At 42.6% G+C, this 27564-nt stretch overlaps 2 protein-coding genes across 5 annotated transcripts in view; one reads left to right on the top strand and one right to left on the bottom strand.

The window, feature by feature from the left end:
- LRBA (LPS responsive beige-like anchor protein) overlaps positions 1 to 27564 on the top strand; it is a 359890-nt gene that overhangs the window by 196438 nt on the left and 135888 nt on the right. For all 4 annotated transcript variants that reach the window (XR_014223382.1, XM_082237533.1, XM_082237532.1 and 1 more), the window contains exons 39-40: positions 5497 to 5643; positions 8168 to 8304. Coding sequence is in view for 3 of the 4 variants with exons in the window: in XM_082237533.1 (XP_082093659.1) it covers positions 5497 to 5643; positions 8168 to 8304 (284 nt within the window). In the remaining variant the exon portion in view is untranslated. The remainder of the gene's footprint in view (positions 1 to 5496; positions 5644 to 8167; positions 8305 to 27564) is intronic.
- MAB21L2 (mab-21 like 2) lies at positions 11323 to 13911 on the bottom strand. Its single transcript, XM_082237508.1, has one exon. The coding sequence runs from the start codon at positions 13042 to 13044 to the stop codon at positions 11965 to 11967; it is 1080 nt and encodes a 359-aa protein (XP_082093634.1). The 5' UTR covers positions 13045 to 13911; the 3' UTR covers positions 11323 to 11964.

The following is a 27564-nucleotide window of genomic DNA, read 5'->3' as shown; positions in this document are numbered from 1 at the left end:
GTGAGACTCATGCATGTATTTATAACAATGCATCTATGAACAGAATGTGGGTGCAACAATAAAATACATCTGGGCAAATAATTACAGTGGTACCTTGGGTTACATACATTTTAGGTTACATATGCTTCAGGTTACAGACTCTGCTAACCCAGAAATATTACCTCGGGTTAATAACTTTGCTTTAGGATGAGAACAGAAATCGTCCAGCAGCGGTGCGGCAGCAGCAGGAGGCCCCACTATCTAAAGTGGTGCTTCAGGTTAAGAACAGTTTCAGGTTAAGAACAGACCTCCAGAACAAATTAAGTTCTTAACCCGAGGTACCACTGTATATAGTTGTGTTTAGACACGCATACTACTTGTATATATATAATATTTATTATACTGGGGGCCCTGTTGCTCATTTTGTGGTGTGTGCCATCCATTTGTATGGCATAAATTTTAAACCCATATCTAGAACCAGAACTAAATTTTATGCACTCCGCAGGGTTGTTTTCTTTTACATCTTAGGTTAGTTTGAAGAACAGCTCCATGTACATGAACCATGTTTGAAATGAACAATACTTCTTTAAAAGAATGCTTATGGTGGTATGATTGGTGCTTGGTGTTCAAAGAAAGAGTACAATAGCAAAATATGCAACATGCCAGATGGGATGCCTGTTAGCTCTTGCCATGAGTTGAGACTTTTGCTTCACCCAGCTATAAATGAGAACTTTAGCAGTAACAGTGTGAATTCCAAAATACTTACACAGTCTGCTAGAGTTACTTACCCACAGCAAGCCTATAGACGTGGGAAAATTGTGAACCCTTGCATATGCGTTTCCAGTGTATTTTACATGCTATAATAGTATCCTAGTAAATTGACTACATAGGAGTATCCTCTGTTATATTATTGGGAAATTCTGGCAAAAGAAAGCTAGAGAAAATTATTAACACCTGTAGAAATTTTACCAGAAACATTCCTGTAATTGACCCATTTTGACTTTCAAACTGAATTTTAAATAAATGAAATAGATACCAGTAATTTTAAATGAGAACATTAGTGTAATTAAGACAGAAAGATCACCAAAGTACAGAATAAAGTGAAACTCTCAAACATCTGCATGTAAGTGCTGATTTTAAAAGTGCATTGTGTACCAAGCTACAGACACATGTTGTCAGAATTTATAAACATGTTCATTATCTGTTTTGTTTTATTTTAGCTTATCCTAGTAGTCATCTTATTTTAATTAAAAATAAAATTCTTCTTTGGAAAGCTATTAGACCACTGAGAATTGAATGTTAGTGCATATGTTGTGTATTAGAATACTGTAGGTAATTTTACTGCTGCTAACTTAAAATCCTCAAGGGGGAGTTAATTACAGGAAAACCTTTCTAAATATCAGCTGCATATTTTCCATGACAAGAGGTTTTTCAACTCTCATTGAATAATTCCAGAACCAGAGTTTTGTTTAGTTATATCTACTGGTACATTTGAACGAAGAAAAAGAAAGTGTGTGTGTGTAAAATTCTCGTCCCCTTTGACCAGTAGTGTAAACAAACATTTACGAATAAATTTTAAAAGCTGTTTGTTTGTAGGAAAATGTGTGAGATGAAAAATGGCCTTTTATTGCAGATTAAACTTCTGTCTTTTAAAAACTGAATTCTTAGGTACCCAAATGGTTGGTTTGCCTATTGTGCTAATGTAAAGTTTTACTTGAAATTTATGTTCACATGTTTACAGAGACAATTAAGCTTTATGTATGGCCACTAGGGATTGCTTTCCTCTGTAAATGTTTGCAGATTAAAGGTTTTTTAAAAATAAGCCCCTGGAACCTCAAGCCATGTATGGCAATAATCAAAAAGTAATGAGCAACGTGTTGAAACTGGCTAGCCGGGATGTGTTTGGCATGATTCCAAAAGGAGACATAGTCCAATATGTTGCTTTTAAGGCTACCCAAAATTATGCACAAGTTTGCAGCTCTTTTGAGTAATAGAAATCTGAATACATTTCCTATGTTCTCCAGCTGCAACATGGAGAGTAATAGTGAGATAAGTAGTGAATTGCTGCCTCCTATCTGTTTCTTCTTGTCAGTTTAAAATAAGAAGAAAATGCATTTAAACATAGAAAAACAGCATAGTTTGGAACAGAATAGGAGTGTGTGTGGTGTTCTCCTGAAACTCAAGATGCATTTAGTCCAAATAAATAAGCACACAGTGGGTTTATGCATTTTAAAAGAGTTGGTATTGATAGTTATCATTGCATTCCTGCCATGTACCCTTGATTAGAATGTGTTACATTAAAAATATTCTGGTTTTGGTTGGAGAGTCTGAGATTATGCTGGATTCTGTGTTGTTGGGATGAGAGAGTACAAGCTTGCTGTAAATTCAGCCCAGTCTGTCAAGCGTTTGCACAGAAGTTGGGCTTTCTTTCCTGGTAAGTGTGATCAGATTGCAGCCTTGTACGTATAGTCCAACGTAAATGGCACTGGATAGAAGATGGTTGCTTTCCAATTAGCGTAATTAAGCCGTCCATAGGATTGCAGCCTTGGTAACCTAAGCACTCTCCACTAGCTTGAGCCCCTGTAGTGTTTAAAAATTCACAGATCTCTTAACGCTGATAACCTTTCCGTTCACCTCCCGCATCCTTTGAAGGTGCAAGCTTCTGTGTAAGTCTAGAGTGACTTCCTGTGCTGGAGGGGTGGCGTTGGCGCTCCCTCTATACAGAAGGGGATGCTGTGTGTGTATGTAGTAAAGCTACCCTCCTCCTCCCCTCCTGCCAGAGCGCGCATAGCCAAATCTATTCGTTTGTACTCGAGGGAGTGCGTGTGCGTCTAGAGGACTCGTCCCTTTATTGGTGCGAGGGAAAGTCCCCGTCGATGATGAAGCGCCTGGTAGCCTCTCTGTACATATCATTCACTTGCGCTCTCTAAAAGGCTGGAGTCCTCCTGCGCGCGCTGCCTCGCCCGCAAAGTGTCAGTGAATTCAGCGGTGCTGAGTAAACAGGCAGAGGGGCTCTGGCTCTCTCCATGTCGCCGTCTGAGCATTTCAAATCATGTGGCAGTCTGGCATTTATCGTTCTGCACAGGATTGTTGACGATCTTTTTTTTTCTTTTTTCTTTTTTCTTTTTGGAAAAACCCCACACAAACCGGTAGCGCATATTGGAGAGGGACCACTGGAGCCCCCCCCCCCGCGCCTGTTAAAAATAAAATAAATAAAAGAGCTCAGCTTCTGCAGCCCGGAGGTGATTTCGTAAAATTATCGACGGTTCCTGCTGCCTTAAGACTTTGAGCCCTTTTTTATATATATATATAAAGTGAGATAAAAACAGCTACTCTGATTTTGTTGTTGTTGTGCAGACATGTTCTGGTTAAAAAAAGGGGGGAGGGAAAGAACTATGAATCCCCCTTCCTGATTTGAAAAAGTTGGCCTGTCTCTGTGTAACACAGAGACACAAAAGGTTGTTGCTCGAAGTAGCTTTTATCGGACGAAGTTTCCGTAGAAAATGCGCGCTAGACAAAAGAAGGGAAAGTCTGTTCAGCTTTGGGGTAGAGTTATATGGAATTTGGAAATGCTGGTTCAGTTCTGCCGTGGTGTGGGTCTTTTCTCCCGCTTGCCCTTCACTCCCCCCCCCCCCCAAAAGAGAAACATTCAGGGCAAGCAGTGCCGCCCTGCTGAAATATTGCCTTGCTGCTTCTCTCCGTGATGCAGGTGCACCTTTTCGCAGCTTCAAAGAGGACAGGCTAAAAGGGGGCTTAGTGTGGATTTGCTGGATCCTGCTCGCTGTCGAAGAGCGAAGCGAGCGAGGGAAGGTCCTAGGACGACGTCCTAACGCGATCAGCTTCCCTCGGAGTAGAGCTGGGAGACGTGATCTGGTTCCCCAGCCTTGAGCCACGTAGCTCTCCTACCTTTCCAAGCATAGGCGCAAACGCCCAGGGGCCGAGGTCCATTCGCGCCCCCTCAATAAAAGATTTGAGGGGGCCTCCTCTCAAAAAAAGGTTGATGGTCTGTTCAAATGCTGTGCATGCGCCGCGTCTTGTGATCACTTATAAGGGCTACTCCCTCCCCATTTTTTATACAAGTTGGCACCCCTGTTTCCAAGTTCATTGCGCAGAAAAGAACTTTCCAAAATTCCTTAAAGGAAGCTTCGCCAACCGTGCACGCCCCCCCCTCCAAAGCTGCCCTATGCGATTTCCCCTTAACGGCGCCGTCCTCTCATACTGAGTCCGAAGGCAGAGCTGTGAGCAGTGGGGGTTACTCCCGGGTAAATGAGGCACAGGATCGCCCCTGTGTCGCAGGCATGCTGTAGCCCCCGCACGTCCGAAGGGGCCTCCCTCGGGCCGGTGCGCGAAGGACGCTACTGGCTTGCCCTTTGGAGCAGCCCCTCCACGGCTGGTGGCAGCGGGTTGTTTGTGGCTCGGGGCCGCCTTGGGAGTCCGGCTGCATTTTGCCCGTGGCTGCGCAGCCAGAGAGCAGCGAGGGACGTCCCTTGAGGACGTGGCCGGCCGGCTAGCCTAGAGGGCGCGGCCGGGGCTGCAGTGCGGCCGGAGCCCCCGTCGGGCAAAGCCATCACGTTCTCAGGCTTCGAGAGCAGTAAGGCGAAGGAGCCCCTTCCAGGAGCTGGCAGCCGGCGGAGTCCACAGCTCCTTGGCCGGCCCGAGAAGCGCCCGAGGCAGCTGTGGGAATCTTTATTAAGTCCTCAGATGCGAGAATCGGTGTGAGTTTGGAGTGATGTGGAAGGCGTTGCTGTGTCTGGGTTCCACCAGGTCTGAATTGGCTCCTCCTGAATAAAGAATATTGCTAGCCATAGAGCAGTTAAACCAAAGTGGTTGGGGCAAAAAAGAAATAATTTTTAAAAATCGACAACCCCACCAAGTGCTTCCTTCCTTCCTGAGTTAATCAGAGGTGCTGGATTCCCTCGCTTGCTTTGCTGGTTTATGGATCGCATCCCCTCCCCACATAAGGATGCTCGATCACATTTTACAGCTGGGGGTCATTCATGTGCCCCCCCCAAGCAGGTCCACTGACTCCAACGGGGCTTGCTGCCTAGTATAGACTTGCAGTCTTGGTTTCTTGAGACGCACCCAACTAGTTCGTTCCCTTTTCCTAAAATCTCCGATTTTGATTTAATTTATAGAGGTATAAGTTTGCTATCAGGGTGAGTTGTGGTTTATTATTATTATTTTGGGTAGGGATATTTGCTGTTGTAGTAGTAAAAAAATTAAAAATACTGGAAGGGGGACGCTTGTTTCAAATATCACGTAAGTAGGGCTAAAAGCTCTCAGTCCTGGCTGTGTTAATCGGTTTACAAGTAGCTCTGCCGGCTCACTCGCTTCCCAACCAGCGTGGGTTAGAGGCGGCTGGCTGACGGATTTATTCCCAGCTGAGCCCCTCTTTGCTTGAGTCTCCGGCATGTGTGCAATAAGCAAGGTTATTCCTCGCCCCCCTCCCCGACCTTCCTTCCCCGTAACTGTTGCCTCTCCGAGTTGATGGACAGCCGCGTTTCTCTTTCATTTCAGCTCCAGATGAAGATGTACTTGTTAAAGGAAAGCAGTCCATCAAGAGTCAGGCTTTAGGAAATCAGAACTCTGAGAGCGAAATTCTCCTGGAAGGCGACGATGATACCTTGTCATCCATCGAAGAGAAGGAACTGGAGAACTTAACTGGTAACTTCAGCTGTCTATTACCTGCTCCTTCCGACTTGGTTCCCCCTCCCCTTACTCCTTTACCTCCTCCTTGGCAACATCTTCTCTGCAAGGGGGGGAAGACATGGGGCGGATGGCTCTTTCCCATAACTGTATTAATGAAGATAAATTTCTGAATAGGGGAAATGACCTTTATATTGCCACTTAAATTATTAATTTTAACCGGGATATATATATATGAATGAAAGGTCAGGCCAGATCCTGTACAAAAGTAGATTATGCTAGCTTCCCCCCTCCCACCTCATTGACACTAGTGTTACGGCGCAACTGGAACAAGAAGGCAATCTGAACAAGTAAATCATAAAGCGTATTTATATATTTGTTCAAAAGCAAAACACCTCTCTGCATCAAAGGCAATCATTCCATAATTCTTTTAAGCTAATTGTTCTGCCAGCCTCCTTTGTGTAAGTCTAAACCTTCATTTACTCCTTTTTTAAAAAAAACTGAGAAACAGGTTATTCTTACCATAATAGATTGGCTTGGTTGCAAACTGAACAAAACAATGTTTTTCTGCTTTAGAGTTTTATAGCCAAGCCCCCTATGCACTGGACTGGAATTGCAATCTGGGGATGAATAGTGTAGAATTTTGGGTCTAGGTAAATATCACTTGGTCCGCTCCCAAAACAAGAATATCCCTTGTGTTTAAATTCTGTTTTGCTGGAAGAAGTGGAAATGGGGGCTTATTCATTTTTATTAATGCGCAAAAATCTAAAAATCTCTGTTTCAGTTCATTGCCTATTGCATCATCTGTTGGCTGCCTTATAATAAAAACTAAACATGAAAATATAGTCTGCTGTCAAAGCACTGCACCAATCAGTAAAACAGCAACATAATTTAATAGAGAAGCTCTGCATGAACCTGTTCTTCAACACCCCTGCAAGAGCATCCATTCCATGTCCTCCTCTTCTCCACCCCCTTCTACATTTGTTGCTTCTGCTAATACATTCATACTGTAATAGAGGTGAAAGGGGAGTTTAATTATATAATCTTGACAATGGCAATAGGATTAAGAAGTAATCCTTGCTAATAAAGTAGTGTGGGTTACGAATGAAGTTGAAATTGTCAGGGGTTTTCAGCGGGACCTGAGCTGCCCTGGCTTCTGCAGCTGTCTGCTTGCCCTGTAATTGAATGTCTGAAAGTGATTGAAAAAATGTTATTTCTTCCCTGGATTACATGCTAATGTACAGAGGGCAAAGGGAGACAGCAAAAGAACACATAGCTGCTTATTTCATCCATTTGTGGGAATGAGCTTTGGGAAATCATGGAGGTAGTGCAGCTCTCGGATGCCCATCTGCAAACACAATGTATTTGTACGCTGGGAATAGAGGGCAAAGCTGCTCTGATCTCAGCAGAGCATCTCCTCTATTGTGCTCCTGGCACACATTGAGATTGATGCAAGATTAAAGACCATCACACCTCCTAACAATTGACAGAAATGACAATTCATCTGAATTTTTTTGGCAGTTATTCACCCATTGATTACCTAAGCGTGTGCACCTCATTTATACACACTTTATTAATGCAAAAGGGAATGTGTCACACATGCAGTTTACAGTATTTTTAAACAAAGGCCTACAGCTGACAAATATGCCCTTCCGTGGTCTCTGTGTTCCCTGCTTTTTAATGAGTTGGATGACAAATATAACCCACTTTTCTGCTTTATATAATGGCCTGCATATTGTTAGATCTGTACCCAGCCTATTGTTTTGAGTAGTACACTGATCTGCCTCTGTGATAAACCCTGTGGAGATGTGATTATTCCAATAAAAATTCATTCAGTTGGAAACCAGCGCTCCAGCTGTTTATTCCCACAGTCCCTAAGCTGCACTAACACTGTGTGTGGATTCCTTGAAAAATATTTAAAAGGCAAGCTGAAACCACTTCTCAAATGCTATATGTCTCAGTCTCTAGCTATGGGTAGCATTTAACTTCTGAACAATAGATCCCTGCCATGCATGAAAATAAAAACCCATGTACAGAACTCATAAGCAACTTTCTAAATAAGCTAATCATCAGGAAATCTGGGTCAAATTGGTTTGCCACTCCCCCCCCCAAATCTACACACACATATGTGAAACTAATATTTCCCATCCAACCTTCCTTTTTATGCAATTTGCATTATTGTTTAGAACATGAGGTATTCGGTTCTGAAATATTTCTAAATTTCTGGAAGAAGGAAGCTCGATGATCTAATAGCCACCTAGATGGCATACATAATTGTTTGCATTGTTTGCAGCTGTAGTTGTTCAAATGTCTGGCAGTCCCAAGTGCAGCAAATGCATTGCATGTGTACTTGCGGGGGACTGGGGACTTATAAGAATTTAATTTCTAAATCCAGTCCTTTTTGTGGAGGGTGTCATTGGATTAAAGCGAGCTAATAAAAAGAAGAACATACACTTATATCTGTGCAACATTTTGTGCTTGTTGAGGAGACCACTGTTAACAAGTTGTTGGACTGTGGTTTTTGTTTCTTTCCCTTTGGTAGGTCCTGTTAGTCTGTCTACACCAGCTCAGCTTGTGGCCCCTTGTGCAGTAGTGAAGGGCACACTTTCCATCACCGCCTCTGAACTGTATTTTGAGGTAGATGAAGAAGAGCCGAGTTTTAAGAAAATTGACCCCAAGGTAAGAGATCATTGACCCCTCTTGTACTAACCCTTGTGACAAATTACAAGAAGCCTTTAATTTTTCACCCAGTACTTTCTAAATCCATTGGACACAAGTTTTCTCATATTTGTGAGTTTGTAATTTGCAGCGTTTTCGTGCTAGTGGCACTCATGTAAGTATGAAAAACAATTCACCCCAGTTCCAGCGCTAATTACTTCATAGGGCAGAAGCCTCCTGGGAAATGCTTTGAATAAAACTGCATTAGAGCAAGAGGATGTGTGAAAGTTTAGTGGTGTTGTCTATTGAAGCCTTTGTTTTACCTCAACTTTTTTATGGTGCTCACTGATTTCTTGCATTTGCTTTATATTACTTTGTAGCATGCTGAAGAGTTTGCACATGCTTATTCAGAGAACATAATTGCCACTTGATACTATATATTTTAATAATATATTTTGTGTTGTGCTTCAGTTTCCCAACTCAATGCTTTGTTCAGATTATAATGATCTTTAAATGCAAGGGTAATAAAAGTCATTCCTCCCATCCCCATAAAACTGTTTTTGCTCACAGTGTTAATGACTACTATAAGAATTTCACTTAGGTAGTTTTCATAATACTAAAATGTCATTACTTGAGTGTGCCTTTTCCACCTAAAATGTGTTATGGTAGATAAATGTCTCCCAAATTTCACTAAAGCAATTGCTAAAATACAGTGCTTTCTTCAGGGAGAAAAAAGACAAAATTGTATAATGTATTTCTATTAGTGGGTACTTTTTTGTTGTATCTCTGTTCAATTTTATTTTTTTGAATACATCTTTCTGAAAAGGTTAATGGACAGTGGGGGCTTGAACTAGACCTTTCTTAATGTTGCAGTTGTTTTTTAAAGCTTTTATTTTACTTATAAGAGTAGCAAATTAAAACTTTGACGTTTTCTTTGAAGTACATAAACTTTCAAGTATTAGGGTGAAAGTAAAAGGTTTAGAATTGAGAAGTAGCTGCAATTTGTTTGCATGTTATTTTGGTGCTGTTTGATATTAAAATTGAAAAAGCAGTCATCAATGATGATGTACTGTAAAATACTAACGCAGCCTATTTCTTAGAACTCATTACAATACAGGAAGCTACAGTACGTATATATTAATCAAATGTGGCTGTTCAGCCCTTGTGCATCATTCAAGGAGTAATGTAGGGTGAGATCCCTCTGCTATCTTCCCCCTTCCCTTTGAATGATACAACTATTCCTTTTCCATCTTAAAAACGAAAATGAACAGGCATCTTAAACTGACTGTACTTTTTAACTTTGTGGTAGAGATAGGGATCATCTAAAAGGAGCCAGGTTTATTAATTTAATCTTGAAGACATGAAATGTTAGAGAGAGAGAGACTCCAAACTATTTTTTTCCTTTGGCGAAAACTCTCAAAGCTTACTGGTGTTTTGGTTATGAAGTTATGCAACAAGGCGACATCATTCTCTTACAAGCGCTGGCATTTCCCCATGTTTCCCTTTCTCTTCTCCCCCCACCCCTTCCCCAGAAGATATGGGTAACTAGAGCTTGAGTAACAACATCTCCCCTTTGAATACCAATCCTGCCGTTTGCTCAGATGCCTATTTAATGGGCCTTCCTCAGTTTGATAAATTCGGCTTCTCTGTGTGTTTTTCTAAACTCCTGGGAAAGAAAACATTATGACAGGAGTTTTGAAATAAAACCTGAACTGGATGCTGCATTGATGCTGATAACATCAAAGTTTATATTCCTACTACAAGGCAAGCTGTTTTTAACAAGCAAGCTGTAGTGCTTTGAGCTCAGACTTGCTCTTAGAGTGAGGCAGGGGAGCTCCTCAATTTATTTGGAGCCATATTTAAATAATTTGTCTCAGAAAAAAAAAGATTTTGAATATGAAGCCACATTGCACTAGGAAAAAACAAAACAGAGCTGTTGTGCAAGTAGATGTATTTATATAAAGGTAGAAAATATGTTTAGTTTTCTAATGGTATGAGATGATTTGTGAAATATGGTAGGACTCTACCTCTTCAATTATAGGTTTGTCTGTGTGTGGGCACCTACTTCAAATAAGTCCTCAATAAATTTTAAAACACACTTTTTTATTATCATTCAAATAATAAAAAAGGTTTTCTGGAATAATAAAATACCCATAATGCTGGGGCTCCTGTTCACTGCACACAGCTCCATTGAAGTAAATGCTACTTACTGCCAAGTAAACATATTTTAGAATAGAGTTTCACATTTAGAGAAAACATGTTGGAAAATATCCTAGCGGTCTAAATAGTTTTTGTGTGTGTGTTTGTGAAAATCTAAACTTTGTTTGTATAAAGCCTGAAGCCATAATGTGGAAGTATTTAAATAAATAAAAAAGGGGAACAAATTCACTAGAACAATTTGAAAATCCTTTTCTCAAATGCAAATCATTTTAATATGGAAATGCATGGTCCTGGGGATGCTAGCATAACATAAAAAACCCCTGTTAAGGTCTAGTTCCCTTTTGTATTTTGCTCTATGTCCTTTCTTCCTGAGCAGGGTCTACATAAAAGCCAGAGGAAACCAAATGTTTGCAGCAAATAAATTGACTAGTTGTAGGGTATTAATAATTCAAGAGTAAATCTATATGGCCTTGAAATTCAAAGTCAAATTGGACTTGGGTACTTACTCAGCTTTAATAAATGAGAAGCCCACGTGCAAAGAGAAATTATCCTCTCCTTCACATAATGAATGTATACTCAATCTCATAGCCACTGTTAATGCAGCCCCAAATATTACCAAATACATAAGTTGTTGTTTTTAAGTATAAATGCTTCTTTCCCCACCTGAATATTTACATATCTTCTGTAAGAGAAAACAGAGATGTTAAAAAGATATTTACTGGGGGGTTTCCCCCCAGAGATCTCCATTAACATGGTGTTATTTTGTTCCCTTCCATCCATAGGTATTTGTGTGAGAGAGATATCCCTTCTTTACTGAGAAGTGGAAATAACAGCCTACCCGTTGCCTGAATTTTAGAATAAACCCACACGAAGGCAATGTAAAGTTAAAACCATTTTGTTTATTATTTATTATTATTATTACTGTTTTGAACAAGTCAGCTTAGGGAAAGGGGGAGGACGCATGATCTGACTTGGCACTGAAATACATTTAGCATCAGTAAACTTTCCGTGTGTGTCTGGGGGTTTTCTGTTCGGTTCTCTTCCCCCATCCCTTTCTTTCAAAAGGAAAAAAAAAGTACATATAGTTAAATAATTCTGGTTTCTCCCCCTCCCCCACTTCGTGACAACATTCAGGCAGACGAACGAGAGAAAGAGAAAAGCGGGGGGGGGAACGAATGACATACACTTAATATGGGGAGTGGAGAGGGAAGAGAAAAATGAAATGTACCTCGGGTTTCGTTTGGCTGTCCTAAAGTTCCGCCGCTGTTTTTTAAGTGTCTCTTTAATTTATTTATATATTTTTTTTTAAAAAAAGAAAAGGGGAGAGGGAGAGCGCCGGTGCCCGCTGCTAGGCTTGGAGTCCTTTTTGCGCTTTGGTGGGGAGTGGATGCCCGCTGCTCCCCGTTCCTCTTCTTGTTTTTAAATAAGAGTTTTGTCTTAAATTCGGGTTCTGCGCAGTCTTTGATTTCTGCCCCTCTTTCTCCCGGCTTTTTTCCAACCCCCTCCCCCCCCCCCGCTCCTCTATAGCTTGTCGAGGCTCTTGGGGTTGGTGAGGATCTCCCTGGCCAGGCGCCAGGTCTGCTTGGCGGCGCTCTCGAGGGCCGAGTGCGGCTTGCCTTGGAAGAGGTCGAGGTTGGGCAGGAAGTAGTGCGGGCAGCGCCGGCACTGCAGGCACGAGATGAGCTGCAGCAGGATGCCGTTGAGCCGGTCGCCCAGGCACGCCTCGTCCCAGTCGGTCTCCCGCGGGTGCTTCTCGCACTCGTAGAGCAGCAGCGTCTTCATGTGGTAGTTGTTGAGCGGCTGGCCGGGCAGCTCGAGGTGGCGGTCGCGCAGCGTCTTGAGCACCGACAGGCACTTGTTGCGGCAGCCGCCCAGCAGCAGGCGGTTCTCGGCCTCGCCGAACTGCAGCACCCAGGCGTCGCTCTCGGCCGAGCTCTGCTTGCCCGTCAGCGAGTAGCACTCCTTGGAGAGCAGGTTGAAGCCCTCCGCCTTCACCTCGGCCACGCGGTTGGGCCCCGGCCAGGGGATGTGCGGCAGCGGCCACTGCGCCGCGCTGCGCGGCCAGATGCCCGTGCACTTGAAGGCGGGCGTGATCTGCACCACGTAGCGCTCTCGGATGCGCAGCTTCACCTCGCTGGTGTCGGCGATCATCTTGACCACGTCGCGGTAGCTGCACTTGTCCACCGCCTGCGCCACCAGCGTCTGGAAGCGCGAGCGGATCTTGCGCGCCGACAGGTAGCCCGAGGCCGTGATGAACTCGACCCAGAGCGACATGCTGCGCTTGCGGCCGTCGCTCAGCTTGAGCACGGCGCAGCCGGGCAGCGAGCCGTCGTCGACGAAGTTGAAGACGCCCATCTGGTTGAGGTAGAGCACCACCTCGAACTCGGTGGGCGAGATGACCTCCAGGCCCTCGTAGCGCGCGTCGATCTCGCTCAGCGAGCTGATGAAGCGCGGCTCCTGCACCTCCACCTCCTTGAGCACGTCGGACACCACCTTGCACACCTCGCGGATGGTCTTGGCGATGGCCGCCTTACGCGCCTGGCAGCGCTCCGTGTAGTACTTGTTCAGCTGGTACACCAGCTTGGCCTGCGCCGCGATCATGTTGGGGCACACGTCCGGGCTGTACACCGGGCTCTCGCAGTACGTGGACGGATCCAACGCCGCCGCCGCGCGCGCCCGCGCACGCCAAGCCTGCTCCAGACGAGCACCGCAGCGCCAGTGGGCAGCACCGGGCAGCACCACCACCCCCGGCGGGCAGGCAGGAGGGTGGGGGGAGGCGGCAGCAGCAACAGCAGCAGCCCGCTTCCTCGGGCGGCAAAGTTTGGCGGCCGGCTCCTTTCCTTGTTCACATTGGAGCTGCGCGCAGCCGCCGGAGAGGGCTTCAGTCCTTCATGGGGAAACTTCTCTCGCACTCGCGCAACTTGGCTTCCAGCGGGAAAGAAGCGCTCGGCGGCCAAGGAGAAAACGGCGGCGATGAGGGAGAGCTTGCGCCCGGTGCCCAGAAGCAGAAATCCGCTCTCTTTCTCCTCTCTTTCTCTCTGGCACCGGTGCTTCTGGCCGCCTCCTTCCTCTGACAGGGAGGCGGCGGCGATGATCGCTTCTTGGAGGCCTGGTCCGAAGAAGCCACCGGAGTGGAAACCTATTGCTGCCGGGCGCCCCTGCTTCTTATTTCTTTATTATTAAACACAAGCCAGTGAAAGCGCGTTGTGATCATTTCTTCCCTCGGTTCGATTTTGTTTACAGGCGAATCTCTCTTTGGAAACGTATCTTCTCTTGGAGCAGTGGCAAGGTTGGCGAGTTGAGCTTCTTTGCGCGCGCGCTGGTATGTGTGTGCGTGCGTGTGTGTGTGTAGTTTTCCGCTTTCCAGGATTTCGGCCCCCCCCTACTCCTCCTGTTTTCCGCTTCCTTCCCCCTCCCACCTTTGGAATTGAATGCAGCCGCTCTGGTTACTTTCCTGCGCCTCTCCCGGCCTGGACGTCTGGAGGTCTCTGGGTTTGCGGAGAGTGTTGTTTAGTTTATGAATGGTCCGAAGGTCCTTTCGAACGGAGGCGGAGCTCCGGAATCCTACAATCGCGGGCCGAGCTGTCAGAGGGCCAGCCAATCGCATGACCGGGCGGTGTGCACGTTCTGCTGCTGGGCCCGCCACTACTGCGTATTGTATTGGGAGTGGGGCGGGGGAGAGAAGGGGAAGACGCTGGAGAGATGCTTGAGGCACATGCACAGATTGCGCGCACGCACACACATATGTGGCAAACAAACATGAAGCTCCCTTTCCCTGGAAAGCCAGGGAGGAAGAGCCATAGCCCCTATAAGAACGATTCCATGCAGCAATTTGGCGGGAATTAAATATTGCCATGAAACACACCGCGGCAAGCGCTCTGGCAAGATCTTTGCGCGTTTTGCAGTGACGTTCAAGATCAAGGTGTACCTGCACGAACTGAAGCGCCGAGGGTGGTGCGTGCGGGTGTGTAAAATTCGCTTCCCCACACAGACTATCTCTAGTAACGTTGAAGTATTGGAGGGCAAGGGGGGGGGAGTAAAATAAAAAAAGGGGGAATGTTCAGTACTTCTGTGCAAGCATAAATCTTCTGTAGCTGCTCCGCAGACCCAACATTAGTGAAAGTGAGACAGTTATTGGAACGGAATAGTACACCTTGTTTTACAACCCTAAATGAGGGTTCTACTTAAAAGTTATAAATCCTGCGCCATGCAGCTGGCCTGTTGTTGTGAGATCATATGTACCCGCTGTATAAAAGGTCTAATATTCCATTTACTTGCGCGGGGAGGCAGGAAGAAACTCTGCATTTTGGAGAGTTTCGGCATATACACAGTTCGGTGTTTACGAAAGTAACAGGAATCTTCCCTTCAGACCCAGCGGTGTGCACGCAATCGCGTATTTCTCTGTGTTAAGATAGACACCAGCCGCAGCTTAATCGTTTACATTTAATTGGTAATAATTGCTGAAGTGTCAAATCTTCTCGATCCTCAGTATTTGTGCTGGGGAGGAAAACAGTAAAAACTGAGACAGCGGCCCTTTCCCTCCGAAATTTAAATATTCTTATAGATCTCTTACAGAATCTTAATAAATAATCCGCTTCACTAACAGTTTGCATTTCTTGAAGCCTTTTGCTTTAATTGTGTGATGAGACGGGCTTTTGTTGGTTGTTTTTTTAACATGGACAAGTGCGCTTCTTTTCCCTTTTTAATCGTGTCTGTCATTCCGTTGTTGATTATGATGATGATGATACATCTCGTGCAATGCTTCAAGTCAGCAATTATATTCCAGCCTCTGGGAAGCGAACTCCGAACTCCGCTGCATATTGCTCTCATGGCCAGAAAGAAGACTATGGCGAGCCTCGCCTTATCTCTTCTCCTCGGTCCCCCCGCCCCGCCAACTCCCAGCCTTTCTAAATTGAATGTGATATTTGCCCACAGGGCTTCTGTGGATGTATTCCACGTGCCAGGGAATAGTCAAGTTCCCCGTAGGCTTGGAAAGGTCTTTAGAAGCTCAACAGTTGCTTGGAACAGGTGTGTGTCCCTTGCCTTCTCCTGTCCCGTCGGCCCGATCCTCCTCCTCTCCGAAACAGGCTCCATCCACGTTGCCTGCCAGATGCCTGCCTCGGGCGAGGAAAGAGAGCCGACCGAAGCAGAGGAGGCTAGATATCTTGGAGGGAAGATGCCACTGCCGCTGAGGCGGTGGAAACAAGCCGTCGCGGGACAACGGTGGAGAGAAGCAAATCTAGGCAAGAAGGATTCCCTCTCCAATCAATGCCTCCCGTCGCAACCAGGAAGGCTGACGCTGCTTTGGAGGCTGCTACTCTGAAGGCACTTACAAGGGAGTAAGCCCCATCGACTACCGGGCGGCTGACTTGAGTCAACTTGCTTTGGCCGGCTGCGGTCCTGCCACCTGGTCGCACTGACCGTGATGGGGAAGGCTTACTTCCAAGCTCCAGGATTGTTTTCAACATGTATGCTCCCATCCTAAACAATGTCCTTAACTTAGATGCTCGATTCTGAGAGATGTTAGGAGATTGTTCGAGGTCGGAGCACCTGGGGAGGATAGAGGAGGACGTGACACGTGTGTGTGTGTGTCGCCTTCTGTTTGCTTCTCCGCGGAACTGGCGAGAGCGCAAGAAAGAGCCCAGTTGCCCAGAAACAATCAACTTCAAGGGCAGACGAGGCGATGGTGTCGCTGCTCAGTTTCGTCCTCGCCGTGGCGCCCAGTATTCTCAAAATTGCTCACGTATTTTGAGAACTGGTGGAGCTGCTGTCCAGGAGCAGCAATCGCACAACTACACACCCCGCTCCATTTCTAGGTCTTTGTCGCTAGCCAGCCAGACTCCTGCTTGGCAACCACCTACTTCCCTGCTCCCTTGCTTGGCGGTGTCCCCTCTGGGGCCCGTTCCACCTTGACGTCTGAGAAACCCACGTCCATCCTTCTTCGCCCTCGATCGGCTGCCGAGACGCGCCCAGGGCGCGCGGAGCCCCGACTTCGGCGAGTCAGCTTACAAAGCGACTCCCCTGGGTCAGGGCTGCCGCCCAGGTGACCCTAAAAAGGGAAAGAAAGGCTGCCTGCACGGACTGGGCAATTCCCTCCGTGAGCTGAGGGCTCCAGCCTGGCACCAAGCGCCTTTTCTCTCCGTGGGCAGGTTTGTGGCCCGGAGGGAAGGCTCGGAGCTTCCTCACCTCCCTCCTCCTCCTCGTTTTGATTTCCCAAACAATTCGTTTACCATCTCTCTCTCTTTTTCTTTCTTTCTTTCTTTCCACTATTCCCCTCCACCACCACCCCACCAGACTGAGGTCGACGCTCTAGTAAATAATAAATCAGTTTGAAACAAAAGCCGCTTCGGATTTATGGCCCGGAGCGCTAATTAGAAACATCATTTGAGCAATAAACTTAAACACTTTCTAGCAAATAACGCCGGCGAAAAAGCCTGCGCCTCGCCTTCTGCGGCTGCCTTGGCTGCTTGCGAGAGAGCAGCAGCAGCAGCAGCAGCAGCGTTCTCGTCTGTGGCGGAATTTGCTTTTTCCCCTTCTTCGAGGGGAAGGATGGGGGTGGGTGGGAAGAGAGGGATGAATAATTGAAAGCATGTTGTTGTTATTTTTTTTCTTTCTGTTGGGGGGTGGGAGAAGCGGAAGATCCGAGGCGAGCCTGCCATAGAAGAGCCCCTGTCACTTCACCTTGGCTGTCTGGGAGTCAAGGAGTCCATCAGCAGCTCCTTGATGGGGTATTAAAGCCAAGTGGCAGCCCCTCCAGGAGCAGGAGATACTGTATTCTATTAAAAGGACCCAGAGAGAGAGAGTCAGAGAGACTGTCTGGGAGGGGAAGCTCTCAAGGCTAAAAGCCACTTGAAGGCTTCAGCCCGATTGATCTGTATTCTCCCGTTATAATCCGTCTCATCATACTTGAGTTAATGAGGCAGGGGAGGGGGGTGGGGTGATCTGATGGGCCTTGACAAATTCATTAGGGAGGCTGCGGGACATTTTATTTGACTGTTAAACATCGTGTTTGTTTGGTTTAGGCAGTGCCAACATCAGCACGCCGCTGCCTGGAGCAAGGAAGAGCGAGGTTGTTAGCAGAGGGCTTCTCCAAAGGAGACTTTGCATGGGGAGAGTCTTGCTCTTTTCTTGGCTTGCCCCGCTGGCTCCCCTTGCCTTCTCCCAGGGATCCTTTTCCTCTCTTTTTTTTTGCGCTGCTGCTAAAACAGGTTAAGAATGGGTAGGTATAATCACTGGCATTTAATTGGCATGAATGAACTGCGAGGGAGAGCTTCCTTTTTCTGTTCAGGGAGTGTGTGTGTGTGAGAGAGCTTGTGCATTTACAGGAAAACAGCTTAGTTTGAAAGTGGGTCGTTTTTACACATCTGGAATAAAGAAAATGGGAGATGGGGAACTAGGGTGGTCTTTCTGTAGCTAGAGTAAACTGGAAATAGTAAAAAAAAACAAAAAAAAACAACGCAGAGCTTGACAGCCACTCAACTTTTTATTGGCTTTTAATTTTATTTTTATGCAATTGCTTTGTGAGTCCTTCTGCTTAGACAAGCTAACATTTCTGTGGGCTATTTCTAAGGAACTTCTGGAAGAGGATTGACTTGAGACCATGGACCTCTTTGGCACATTTTCTTGTCTCCTTTTGAATTTTCAAGAGTTTCAGACCCTCTGTAATCATGGATGATGAGACATGTCTTTTTGTGTGTGACTGGGCTCTGCAATAAATAAATAAATAAATAGAATGGTTATTATGTATCTCTGGAAGCCCATAATTAATAAATGTCATCGGTTTACTTTAAATCCATTTTAAGGACAACGGCGTGAAATGTATCCTACAGTCAACTTAATTTTTCAGTTCATCTTAAATTTTTCAGGCGATATTTTAACCAAGTTAGCTAAACATTCTTTGTGGCAGAATTCTGTGCTTCCATTTATAGAAGAACAGTCTGGGAAAAGAACTAATGCCCTTTGCCTGTCATTTTCATACATTCCTGCTCTTCTGATGAAGCTTGAACTGCTGCAGGGAATGTTTGAATTTGAAAAGAAATGATTCAGGAGTGGATGTTGTGTTCCTCAACAGCAAAAATAAGTCAATGGGTAAAGTAAATGCATCTGGAGGAATGACAGCTATAATCCTGTTTACATTTCCAGGATCTTTTCTTTATAAATTTGTGGGCGGATTTTTATTTTGCCTTTTTCTCTTCTGTTTGAGAGCTTAGTGTTGTAAATTGTCCTGTGGTGTGTACTTCCTTTATGTCTCGGAAGAAAGGGTTCCTTTTACTTAATTACTACAGAGCTTATACATTTTTAAAGAGCAATACTTGTATCTTAATTTTGTTTAGAAGGTTGAAAGGCACAAGAGTTAACTAACACATAAATGGCTATCTAGTGATTTACAAGGCTGTATCTGGTGTGTAAGTTTTTTCTCCTTCCTCCATCCACTTCAGCTACTGCTCCCCAAGACTGCCCTTTCCTCTTACTTCTTATTTTCTAGATGTATGTAAAGGCATACGTCAGAAAAGGGAAAGCTTCTTTGATCTTTTTGGGCAGTATCACAATTACTTTTATAATTCACTGTAATAGTTCCCAGTGTGTTCATTTAACAACTTTATGATCTAAACCACTTTACTTGGAAGAGAGTTTTATTGAAATTAGCAGAACTTGCATGGAACCATGGTTTGAATCTGTGCATGAATGCATTGATGCATATGCATATATTTATATTTATTTGTTGCATTTATATCTCACCTTTTTCTCCAAGGAGCTTAAGGGGGTGTACATGGTTCTCCCTCTCCTCATTTAATCCCCTCCCTACCACAACCCTGTGAAGTAGATTTTGCTGAGAGGCAGTAACTAACCCAAGGTCACTGAAGCGAGCGCTTCATAGCTGAGTGGGGATGTGAACCCTGGTCTCCTGGGTCCTTGTCCCCCACTGTTACTGAAGTAGTTCAGAATATGAGAAGACTAACTTTAGTTGTATGATCTGTATTGTTTTATTGGTACTGTTGCTGCAGGTTTGTCATGTCCTTTGGTGAGAACAATAAACTTATACTGAAATAGGAACGATCCATTGCTGAGACAAGCAGCTACTAGAACGGAAAAGCACAGCAGTAGTGGAACTTTAGTTGTATCAAAGGCAAATAAAAATGATTTTTTTTCTGCTGCTTTTAGAATGTTGCAATTGTACTAGACAAAAGTTGATTTTATTGATTATGGTGAGGTTATATATATCTATGCTTCGTATTTATAGTTTATTGAATCATTCAAGGTGGCCCTCTGCAATTCAGCTAATCTGCAAAATCTAATTTTAAATTCCCTAATCTATTTGAACCAAATTGGGTTCCAGTTGCCCCCTTTCTATAGCATTGCCTGCTGTCAATTCATTGTATGCATTGGATATGTGGATTATGGATCTCCTGAGGTTTTCTGGTGACTTTAGACAGCAGAAAATGTAGACGATATTTTACAAGCAATTGCAGTGACACATGTTGAACGTGCTGTTTGTAGTTTAAAACCATTTCAATATATTTTTAGTAAATTTGTCATGGCCTCATTTTGGCATTTTCCAACCATACTCTATGAGAATCCTATTTCCACAAGAAGGAAGGATATGCAATCCTTGTGATTTGAGTTTTGGCATAGACAGTCTCAGCTGTAATAAGTAGCATTTATAGCAAGACACTTATTTAAACCCTAACTTTAAAACCTTCATATCCCTGGTTGAAGTTCAATGTCATTTGTTTGTGAAGTGATATAAAACTGTGATGTCACTTTTGAAAAATACACTGTGTGTCAACCTCAGTTTTCTGGTTGCTGTTCCATAAAACCTCTTATAGCTTTAATATTTGCAAAGGAAACAATGAGTCAGTCAATGTAGATTGCAAGTATGTTTTTCCAACACTAAACATTGGAAATCATTTTCTAAGTTACCTTTCCTAAAGGTGATGGAACTACACAGTATCTTCTCTAAAATGTGATACAAAAATTATCCATTGTGAGAAACAAAGTTTAATAAAAAATGGCAGATTAGGTGTTGAAGGCCCACTGAGTGATGAAAGAAGAATACCTGTTCGCATGAATAAAATACAGAAGCTGTATGTGCCAGTATAGCTGAAATAACATTTGGCGAACAAAGGATTGGTGGTAACTTTTCTCCCTCAACATTCTGAAACTAGGATGTAAAACAGCTGTCTCAGGCTATGTATGCACTGGCTATACCTGTCTGTTTCTTCTCTGTGTCTCTCATCCCCTGCCCCACACTCCAGATCTTCTTTTATTATCTTTGGATTCTATGGAGTCTTGTTTTCTAGCTGGCTTTGTCTACAGCAAAACGCTGGGTTGGTGTGTTTAAATCTGCCATGGATAGAGCAAAAAACCTTTTGATCTATGACTATGGCTGTTTCCAAATGATTTGCTTGCTGGGACTGGACACTGTCCATGCCCTTTCTCTTCCCTATCTGATAGGCACAAACAAAGGATGTGACATGCTACCAGATGCATAGTTAATCATCACTTTAGGCCTGGAAAAGGGGGAGAAAGAAGGAAAGATGCACCCAGGCTCAATTAAATCTACTATTCTTGTATTTACTGTGCACTGCAATACATCACTGTGATAAGCACTTTTTTATTTTAATGTGAAAGTCAAGCATATGCTTCACTTTCTCCTCCTTTGAAATCAGTAGAACTTAAGAAGCACTTAACTTTGGTGGAATCGCGCCTTCTGTGCTTATGAATGCGGGCCTGCAATCAATTAAATTCTGTAATATTACAGAAATTATATCAGAATTTGGTTATTGGTTTGTTAAATTCATATCCTACTAAATGGTGAAACAGTCTAAAAACAAACAAACAAGTGGCACAATACGGACCGAAAAGCCACAGCTGCAATACACAGTAGATCATCCTTGCCTCCAAGCATGTTGCAGTTCACAGGAGAGGAACATAAATCACCAAAGGAGTGTACTGCAGGTTTCACCGTGGGCCATGATCTATCAAGCTGCAGTGGGGTGGGAAGGAGAATACAGGAGACTGATGAACTCAGCATTGCTACACATGTTTTGCTCTTTTCTAACACTAGGCATGGTCCTAGAAATTCATATTCCAACTCAGTTGCCTTGGGATAATTTTTCTAGCACAGTCCTAAGATCTCTCCTTAATCTGCAGCTCCTCACCTAGATTTGACTTTGTTCAATACTTTCGTATTTTTTATTTTTGTACATACATGAGCACAGAGGTTCAATATGCTAGATAGCACAGAGGCTTCTTAACTTAGGAGGTGAGGCATTGAATAGCTGCCCCCTGGTGTTATGGCAGATGGGGAAAAGGAGTAATCAGCACATGTTCTGCATCCAGATATATATATCTGCTTCTTCCAACTCCTGATGTACTTAGGCACCTGATTGCCTTCACAGTATGCCCTCTGTATGCCATTTGGATGATGAGAGGGCTTGGACTATGCCCAGTCTTTTCATGAAACCACTAGCATATTTGGGTACGGATTACAAACTTAGTTTATATTATTACATTATTTACATATTCAGTAATACTCCTTTTTTTTACTTCTGCTTCTTTAGCTTTCAAAGTTTATTGACATTCCAGTTCATAATGGTGGCTATTGGGTTAGATCAGCAAAGAAAAGCAAGATTTTTGGTAAAGACATTTCAGACGCTCCATAAATAATTTCCTTAAAGTGCATGGCTATTGGTATTGAGCAAGGTTGAGAAATGAACTGCCAAAAAACTACTCATAATGTTTGCAATGTGAAATAGTGCTACTATTTTTTAATTTAAATTTTCAGTATAATTAAACTGTAGGTGGAAAAGTTTAAATATATTTACTGCCAGCATCTTTGAACATGCCAAAACATTTACGTGAACAACTACAGCTTCGATTACAAGATTCACTACTGATACAAGTCTTTCAAGGAAAAATGGTAATTAGGAGAACATCTCTTCATGTTCTAAGGCATTATACTTCTGAATACCAGTTCCTAGGCACAAACAGGTGAATATTATAGCCTGCAAGAATCCTCTTGGTCATGGCAGGAAACAAAATTCTGGATTAGATGGGAGTTTTGTATCATCCTACAGGGTTTATATTCTGACTATGCAATTAGTGGGCAGGGCAGAGCTGGGTTCTTGCTTTGCTTTTACTAAATCATACTGTTTTTAATATGATCATAGATGATATGCTTTGTTTTTAATGAATGGAGTGTTCCTAATTTGTTACTAATCCTGAGCTAAGAGAGTTAGAGATCACATTTTTAAAAAGCATAAATATAGTATATACCATCTAGAGGCTAAAAAAAAATATAATTGTATTATTTGTAGTTCTGTTTGAATTAGGCATGTGTGCAGACCTATTCTGGTGTCCTGTCTCTGTTAATTTAGGAAACCAACCCCTCTCGAACTCTGAACTGTACAGAATAGTTAAGCAATGAAAGTTGGAAGCCCATCATTAATGACCATTTATTATAGTTGTGCAATCTTGGGATAAGATTATTATGTAGTTTGTCAACTTCCAAAATGCAGACTTGGAAGAAAGGAACTTGAAGTAGTTAATACATTTGTGAATTTATGTTTTATCTTGCTTCACTTGAAAATTTATGAGGAGGGCAACTAAGGGTTGCTTAAGTTGTGTGTTCCAGGGCTTGCCCCCACTGATAACACCCTTGTTGGCGTGAAAGTGCAATGCAAATTATGACAGTTACAACCTTCTGTTTTGTTTAACCTGTCACTGAATTTCCTGACTCAGTGCGGAGGGCAATGGTGTGTTCAGCTAGTCCATATTCACCTAAACTTAAAAGGTCAGGTTTCTACAGGCAAGCCTAGTCAGAGCTTAATTGATGAGGAGGGCAGGAAGACAGAATTTACTGTTCTGTTGGCTAGTTTCATATCGTTAGGTTGTCCTGAAAGCATCAGGCAGTCACAGCCCCTTTCATGTAAGTGCTGACCCTAGACAGGAGCTGACAATCAAAGGAGGCAGCCACAGGAACCAGTGCAAGTATGCTATTGATTTTTCAGTTAGGTCTAAGTAGTTTGTAGTATGGGTAATGGGCGACAGAGGCAGGTATGTCATTATCAATGAGCTCCAGAACAGTAGCGACAACCTTCCCTCATATTTCCTTCAACACTGACAGTATGCATCCAGAAGTGGTCAATAAATTGCCCAACCTTTTACTGACAAGTGACTTGGACAGGCTGGGGGTTGGGAACCAAAGAGCTAAACTTCTTCCCCTGAACTTGACGTGGAAGCCTAGGAGGAGGGAAGGAGAGGGAGAGGACCTTAGAGTCAGCACTTGCAGTTTATTAGCCTAAATCCTTTATGGAGCAGATGTAATAACACTGGCAATGAATTCAAGTATCTCTCTGCAGATGACATTAATTTATCATGCCATTTTGTGCTTTCCAGAATATCAAACACTAAATGGAGAACAATAATTTAAATAGGTTGTTTTTCACATAAAATTACAATATGTGGGAGTAGTTAGGGTTTTTTAAATAGAACCCCCCCCCAATATAATAACTATATATTGCATAAATGTTGTGTTGTCCTATTATTTATTTGGCTAGTCGCTGATAATAGTTATTTGCATTATTGTCCTTAGGACCTGATTTCAGAACACTGTACATAGTACAGTGTTTTAAATGTCTGTCACTGCATTCTTTAAATCCAATCTGTTAGGTGAGATCCCTGCCAAATAAATGTGCTTTGGCTCCTGTTATAAACTGAGGATGCAATCCTAAACACACTTCCTAGGGAATAAGCCATTTTGAATACAATAGTGAAACTTGCTTCTGGGGAAAAATGCATAGGATTGCACTGATAGTCACATATTCAAAAAATTATATGTGCACATGCGCACACACCACACACACACAAAGAGAGAGATGAATATTGCTTTTTCAGTTTATTAGGATAGCAGAAGGTAATGGGGTTGACAAGTCAAACTTTTGTAACTCTGACGATTGGATTTTCAAGAGGAAAGGCAATTCAAGTTTATGCCACAGTTCACAAATTAAATGCTTGTAAAAGTACACTGTAAACACTGGCTTGATTGAGAAGTTTAACATTCTTATAATTACAATGTTGTATTAAAATAATTTTCAGTGGTTACTCTTTAATCTTCTTTTTCCAAATATTGTCACATCACTTAACTAATGTCAGTTATATCATTTTTTTCAAAAGTCAAGATCTGCTCAGGTTTTACGCTATGCACAGATGTTAACAAAATAACACATGCTTATAATTAAAAGAAATCTTTAAACAAATTGAAATAAGGCAGAAGAGTAAATGTTTTGAAAAATGGCCTTAAAATAGCACAGCAGTGAGTTATCTTGTTTAACAAATCTATATAGTGTAAAATTAGAAAGGCAGACTGAATATTAAGAATCTGTTTAGTAGCTTGCATGTTTTTTTTATTTGTTTTCACTAGATAAAATAATTTAATTTAGATCATGAGCCTACACACAGAATTTTTATTTATTTTTATTTTTTGCCGGTGGAAAGGGAACATAAGGGCATATCCATGAAAATGGTTTTTTTTAAAAGAAAAAAAGAAAAAAAATCTGTTAAGTATGCATTTGAAATTAATCTTAAAAGATGGCTTTAAGATAAACATATTAGGATTGACTAGAAGATACAGGTTAAACATTTCAAGGGATCCCTCCACTCTTGGAGTCAATTTAGAGGCTACAGACATTCGAAGCTAGACTAAGTTGTTCATAGACCTTTTTGTTAGCATAATATCGCAATGGTTTTGAACCAGAATATGTTGCTTCATTTGCAGCATGCTGCTGGCATGCTTTGTTAATGCTGTGAAAATGTTTAAAGGAGATGCGGAAAGGCAACAAATTAAATTTTCATGAAAGAAAACCCTAATCAGCAGTGACAGTGTAAGAGAAAGATGATTGCCACTTGGTCATTGTAGAAAGGCACTTAGGTTTGGTGTCAGTGCTTCTGTTAATGATGACTAATGTCTTTCTCGCAGCAAACACATGCTCAGACATTGTGCTACTGCAGTCTAGGTATTGGGCTGAAGCATAGGCACTAAGGATCTTAAAACAAAGGTTCAGGCCTTGAATTGAGCGACTCAAAATGCAAAAATTTCCCCACAGTTATATTGTAGCTGCAGTTTTAGAAATTGTTCAGATTCCTGTTTTCAGAAGCAGAGAGATGGAACAGCGTATTTGAATAGCGTAGGCTGGATGAATGATCAAGGAGGATGACATGTAGTGGTGTGAACATATGGGAAAGAGTATTTCTATAGTAAACAAATGAATAAAATGATTCTTAAAAAACCCTATGGAATTATTTCTAGTCCCCATATTGTATTCTACACAAATCCTTTAAACTTAAAGCAGAGCGACTCTCAAGACCTTTTCAAATCCTTTGGCTTTAGTTGTTTAAATATATTGGCAAACAGAGAGGTGGCATGTGTCAGTTCTTTAGCTTTTCCCAAAGTGAGACCTTTCAGAAGGGCATTTGTAATGCTTGTCATATTTTTTCATATGCCTCTTATTGGCTTGACAAGTCTAGAGGACCATGAGAACACAGATGTCATTGGATTCAGACAACACTAATTACTCTGGGATTTTTGCAGCCTCAGTAGCTGTATGCAGCTGTCGATTATGAGTGTTTATGTGGTATATCATGGGTATACTCTCCAATCTCAGATGCTGCCACTGGCCTTTTTGTTTCCTGTTGTTAAACAATAAGCTTTCTTATATATCCTGAAAAAGAGAGACAGGGATCTAAAGGGTGTGTCAGTATTTTTATGCTTCATATTAATATTAGTCCTAAGATTAATTGAACAACTATATTTATATTTAAAATGTGTAAGCACTTGTTTTACACTTTTCCAGCACAGGAGTTTCTTGCATCCTCCCTAAGGTATAGCTATAGCTATATTTTTATCTGCCCCCCCTTTCTTTCTCCCTGTATCCTGCCACTCAAAATTAAAGCTGCTAGATCACTATTAGCATTGATTTAGCCCACTTGAAAAATGGTCATTCTTTAATGTCACATCAAAGACATTTTCCTAATTTGGATCAGAGTTTAGATAAAAATTGTTAACCATGGTTTATAAAGCAGTTGGTTGAGACTTGTCTCCGTGTTGAATTTTGTTTGTAATATCCAACCCCCCCCATCTCTTTGTTCTGTCACAGTTCATAGTGCGTAAAGCAGCTGATTCTAACAAAAAGTTCAAATGGTGGTCACAGCATGAATGACATTAGGGTTTTTTTAAAAAGAAAGGGAGGGGGAAAAAAAAGCTTATGTTAATGTTCTGTGCATTTCCAAAGAAGTGCAGCCTGTGTTAATCACAGATCGGAAAATGAAAAGCACCAATAATGTTAACTTTACATGCTGATGATGCAGAAATGGAAGCAGCTTTATCAAAGATGCATGATGAGATGAAACTGCAGTCTCTGCTGTACAGTTATAGTAATTATGACTAATGAACCGTCCAGTCTGGATAAAATGGCATGTCCTTAGGGACTGTGTCCAATCAGTTGTGACTTATGCAAGCTGTAGAAAACACTGGTAGACTAGATTCAATATTGTAATATGAAATATACTATGTTAGCAATTTCAGTTTTTCAACATTATTTCCATTTAGAAATATCTAATATTTTTCTTAGCTGGGGGTTGTTGTTGTTTTGTTTTGTTTTTAATAACCTGTATATTGAATTGTAATTCCTGTTTTAATAGGGTGAGTGTGCGCTATATTGTCATTATAATCCCAGAACTGCACTCTGGATGCAATAAAAACAAAAGCAGATTAGTTTTCTGCAGTTGTTAGGAATGTTTCTGTGAGATTTTGTAATCATGCCACCTTTTGGTTACATTCGAAACAACCTGAGAGTTTTCCAGAATAAGACAATGGCAGCCAAAAGTGTGTCTAGATTTGATGCATAGCAAAATTAAGCTATTAAAATGCATTTAACAGTTAGATAACATCCCATATTTTTGTCTTACTTCCCTGTGAGTTTGTTCATTGGTTTTTCGTGGCCCTTTCTGCAAAAATGGGGAGTAGTGACACTTTCATAAAATTAAGAAGGGCCAAGGGAAGTTAGTATGGTGTTGAGGAACATGCAACTTTGCAAATGAGTAATACTTTGCTATTTCATA

The sequence above is a fragment of the Podarcis vaucheri genome, assembly GCF_965113315.1.
Source record: "Podarcis vaucheri genome assembly, chromosome: 9".
In the NCBI taxonomy this organism is placed as follows: domain Eukaryota; kingdom Metazoa; phylum Chordata; class Lepidosauria; order Squamata; family Lacertidae; genus Podarcis; species Podarcis vaucheri.
This window is presented reverse-complemented; position numbering and strand designations above follow the sequence as displayed.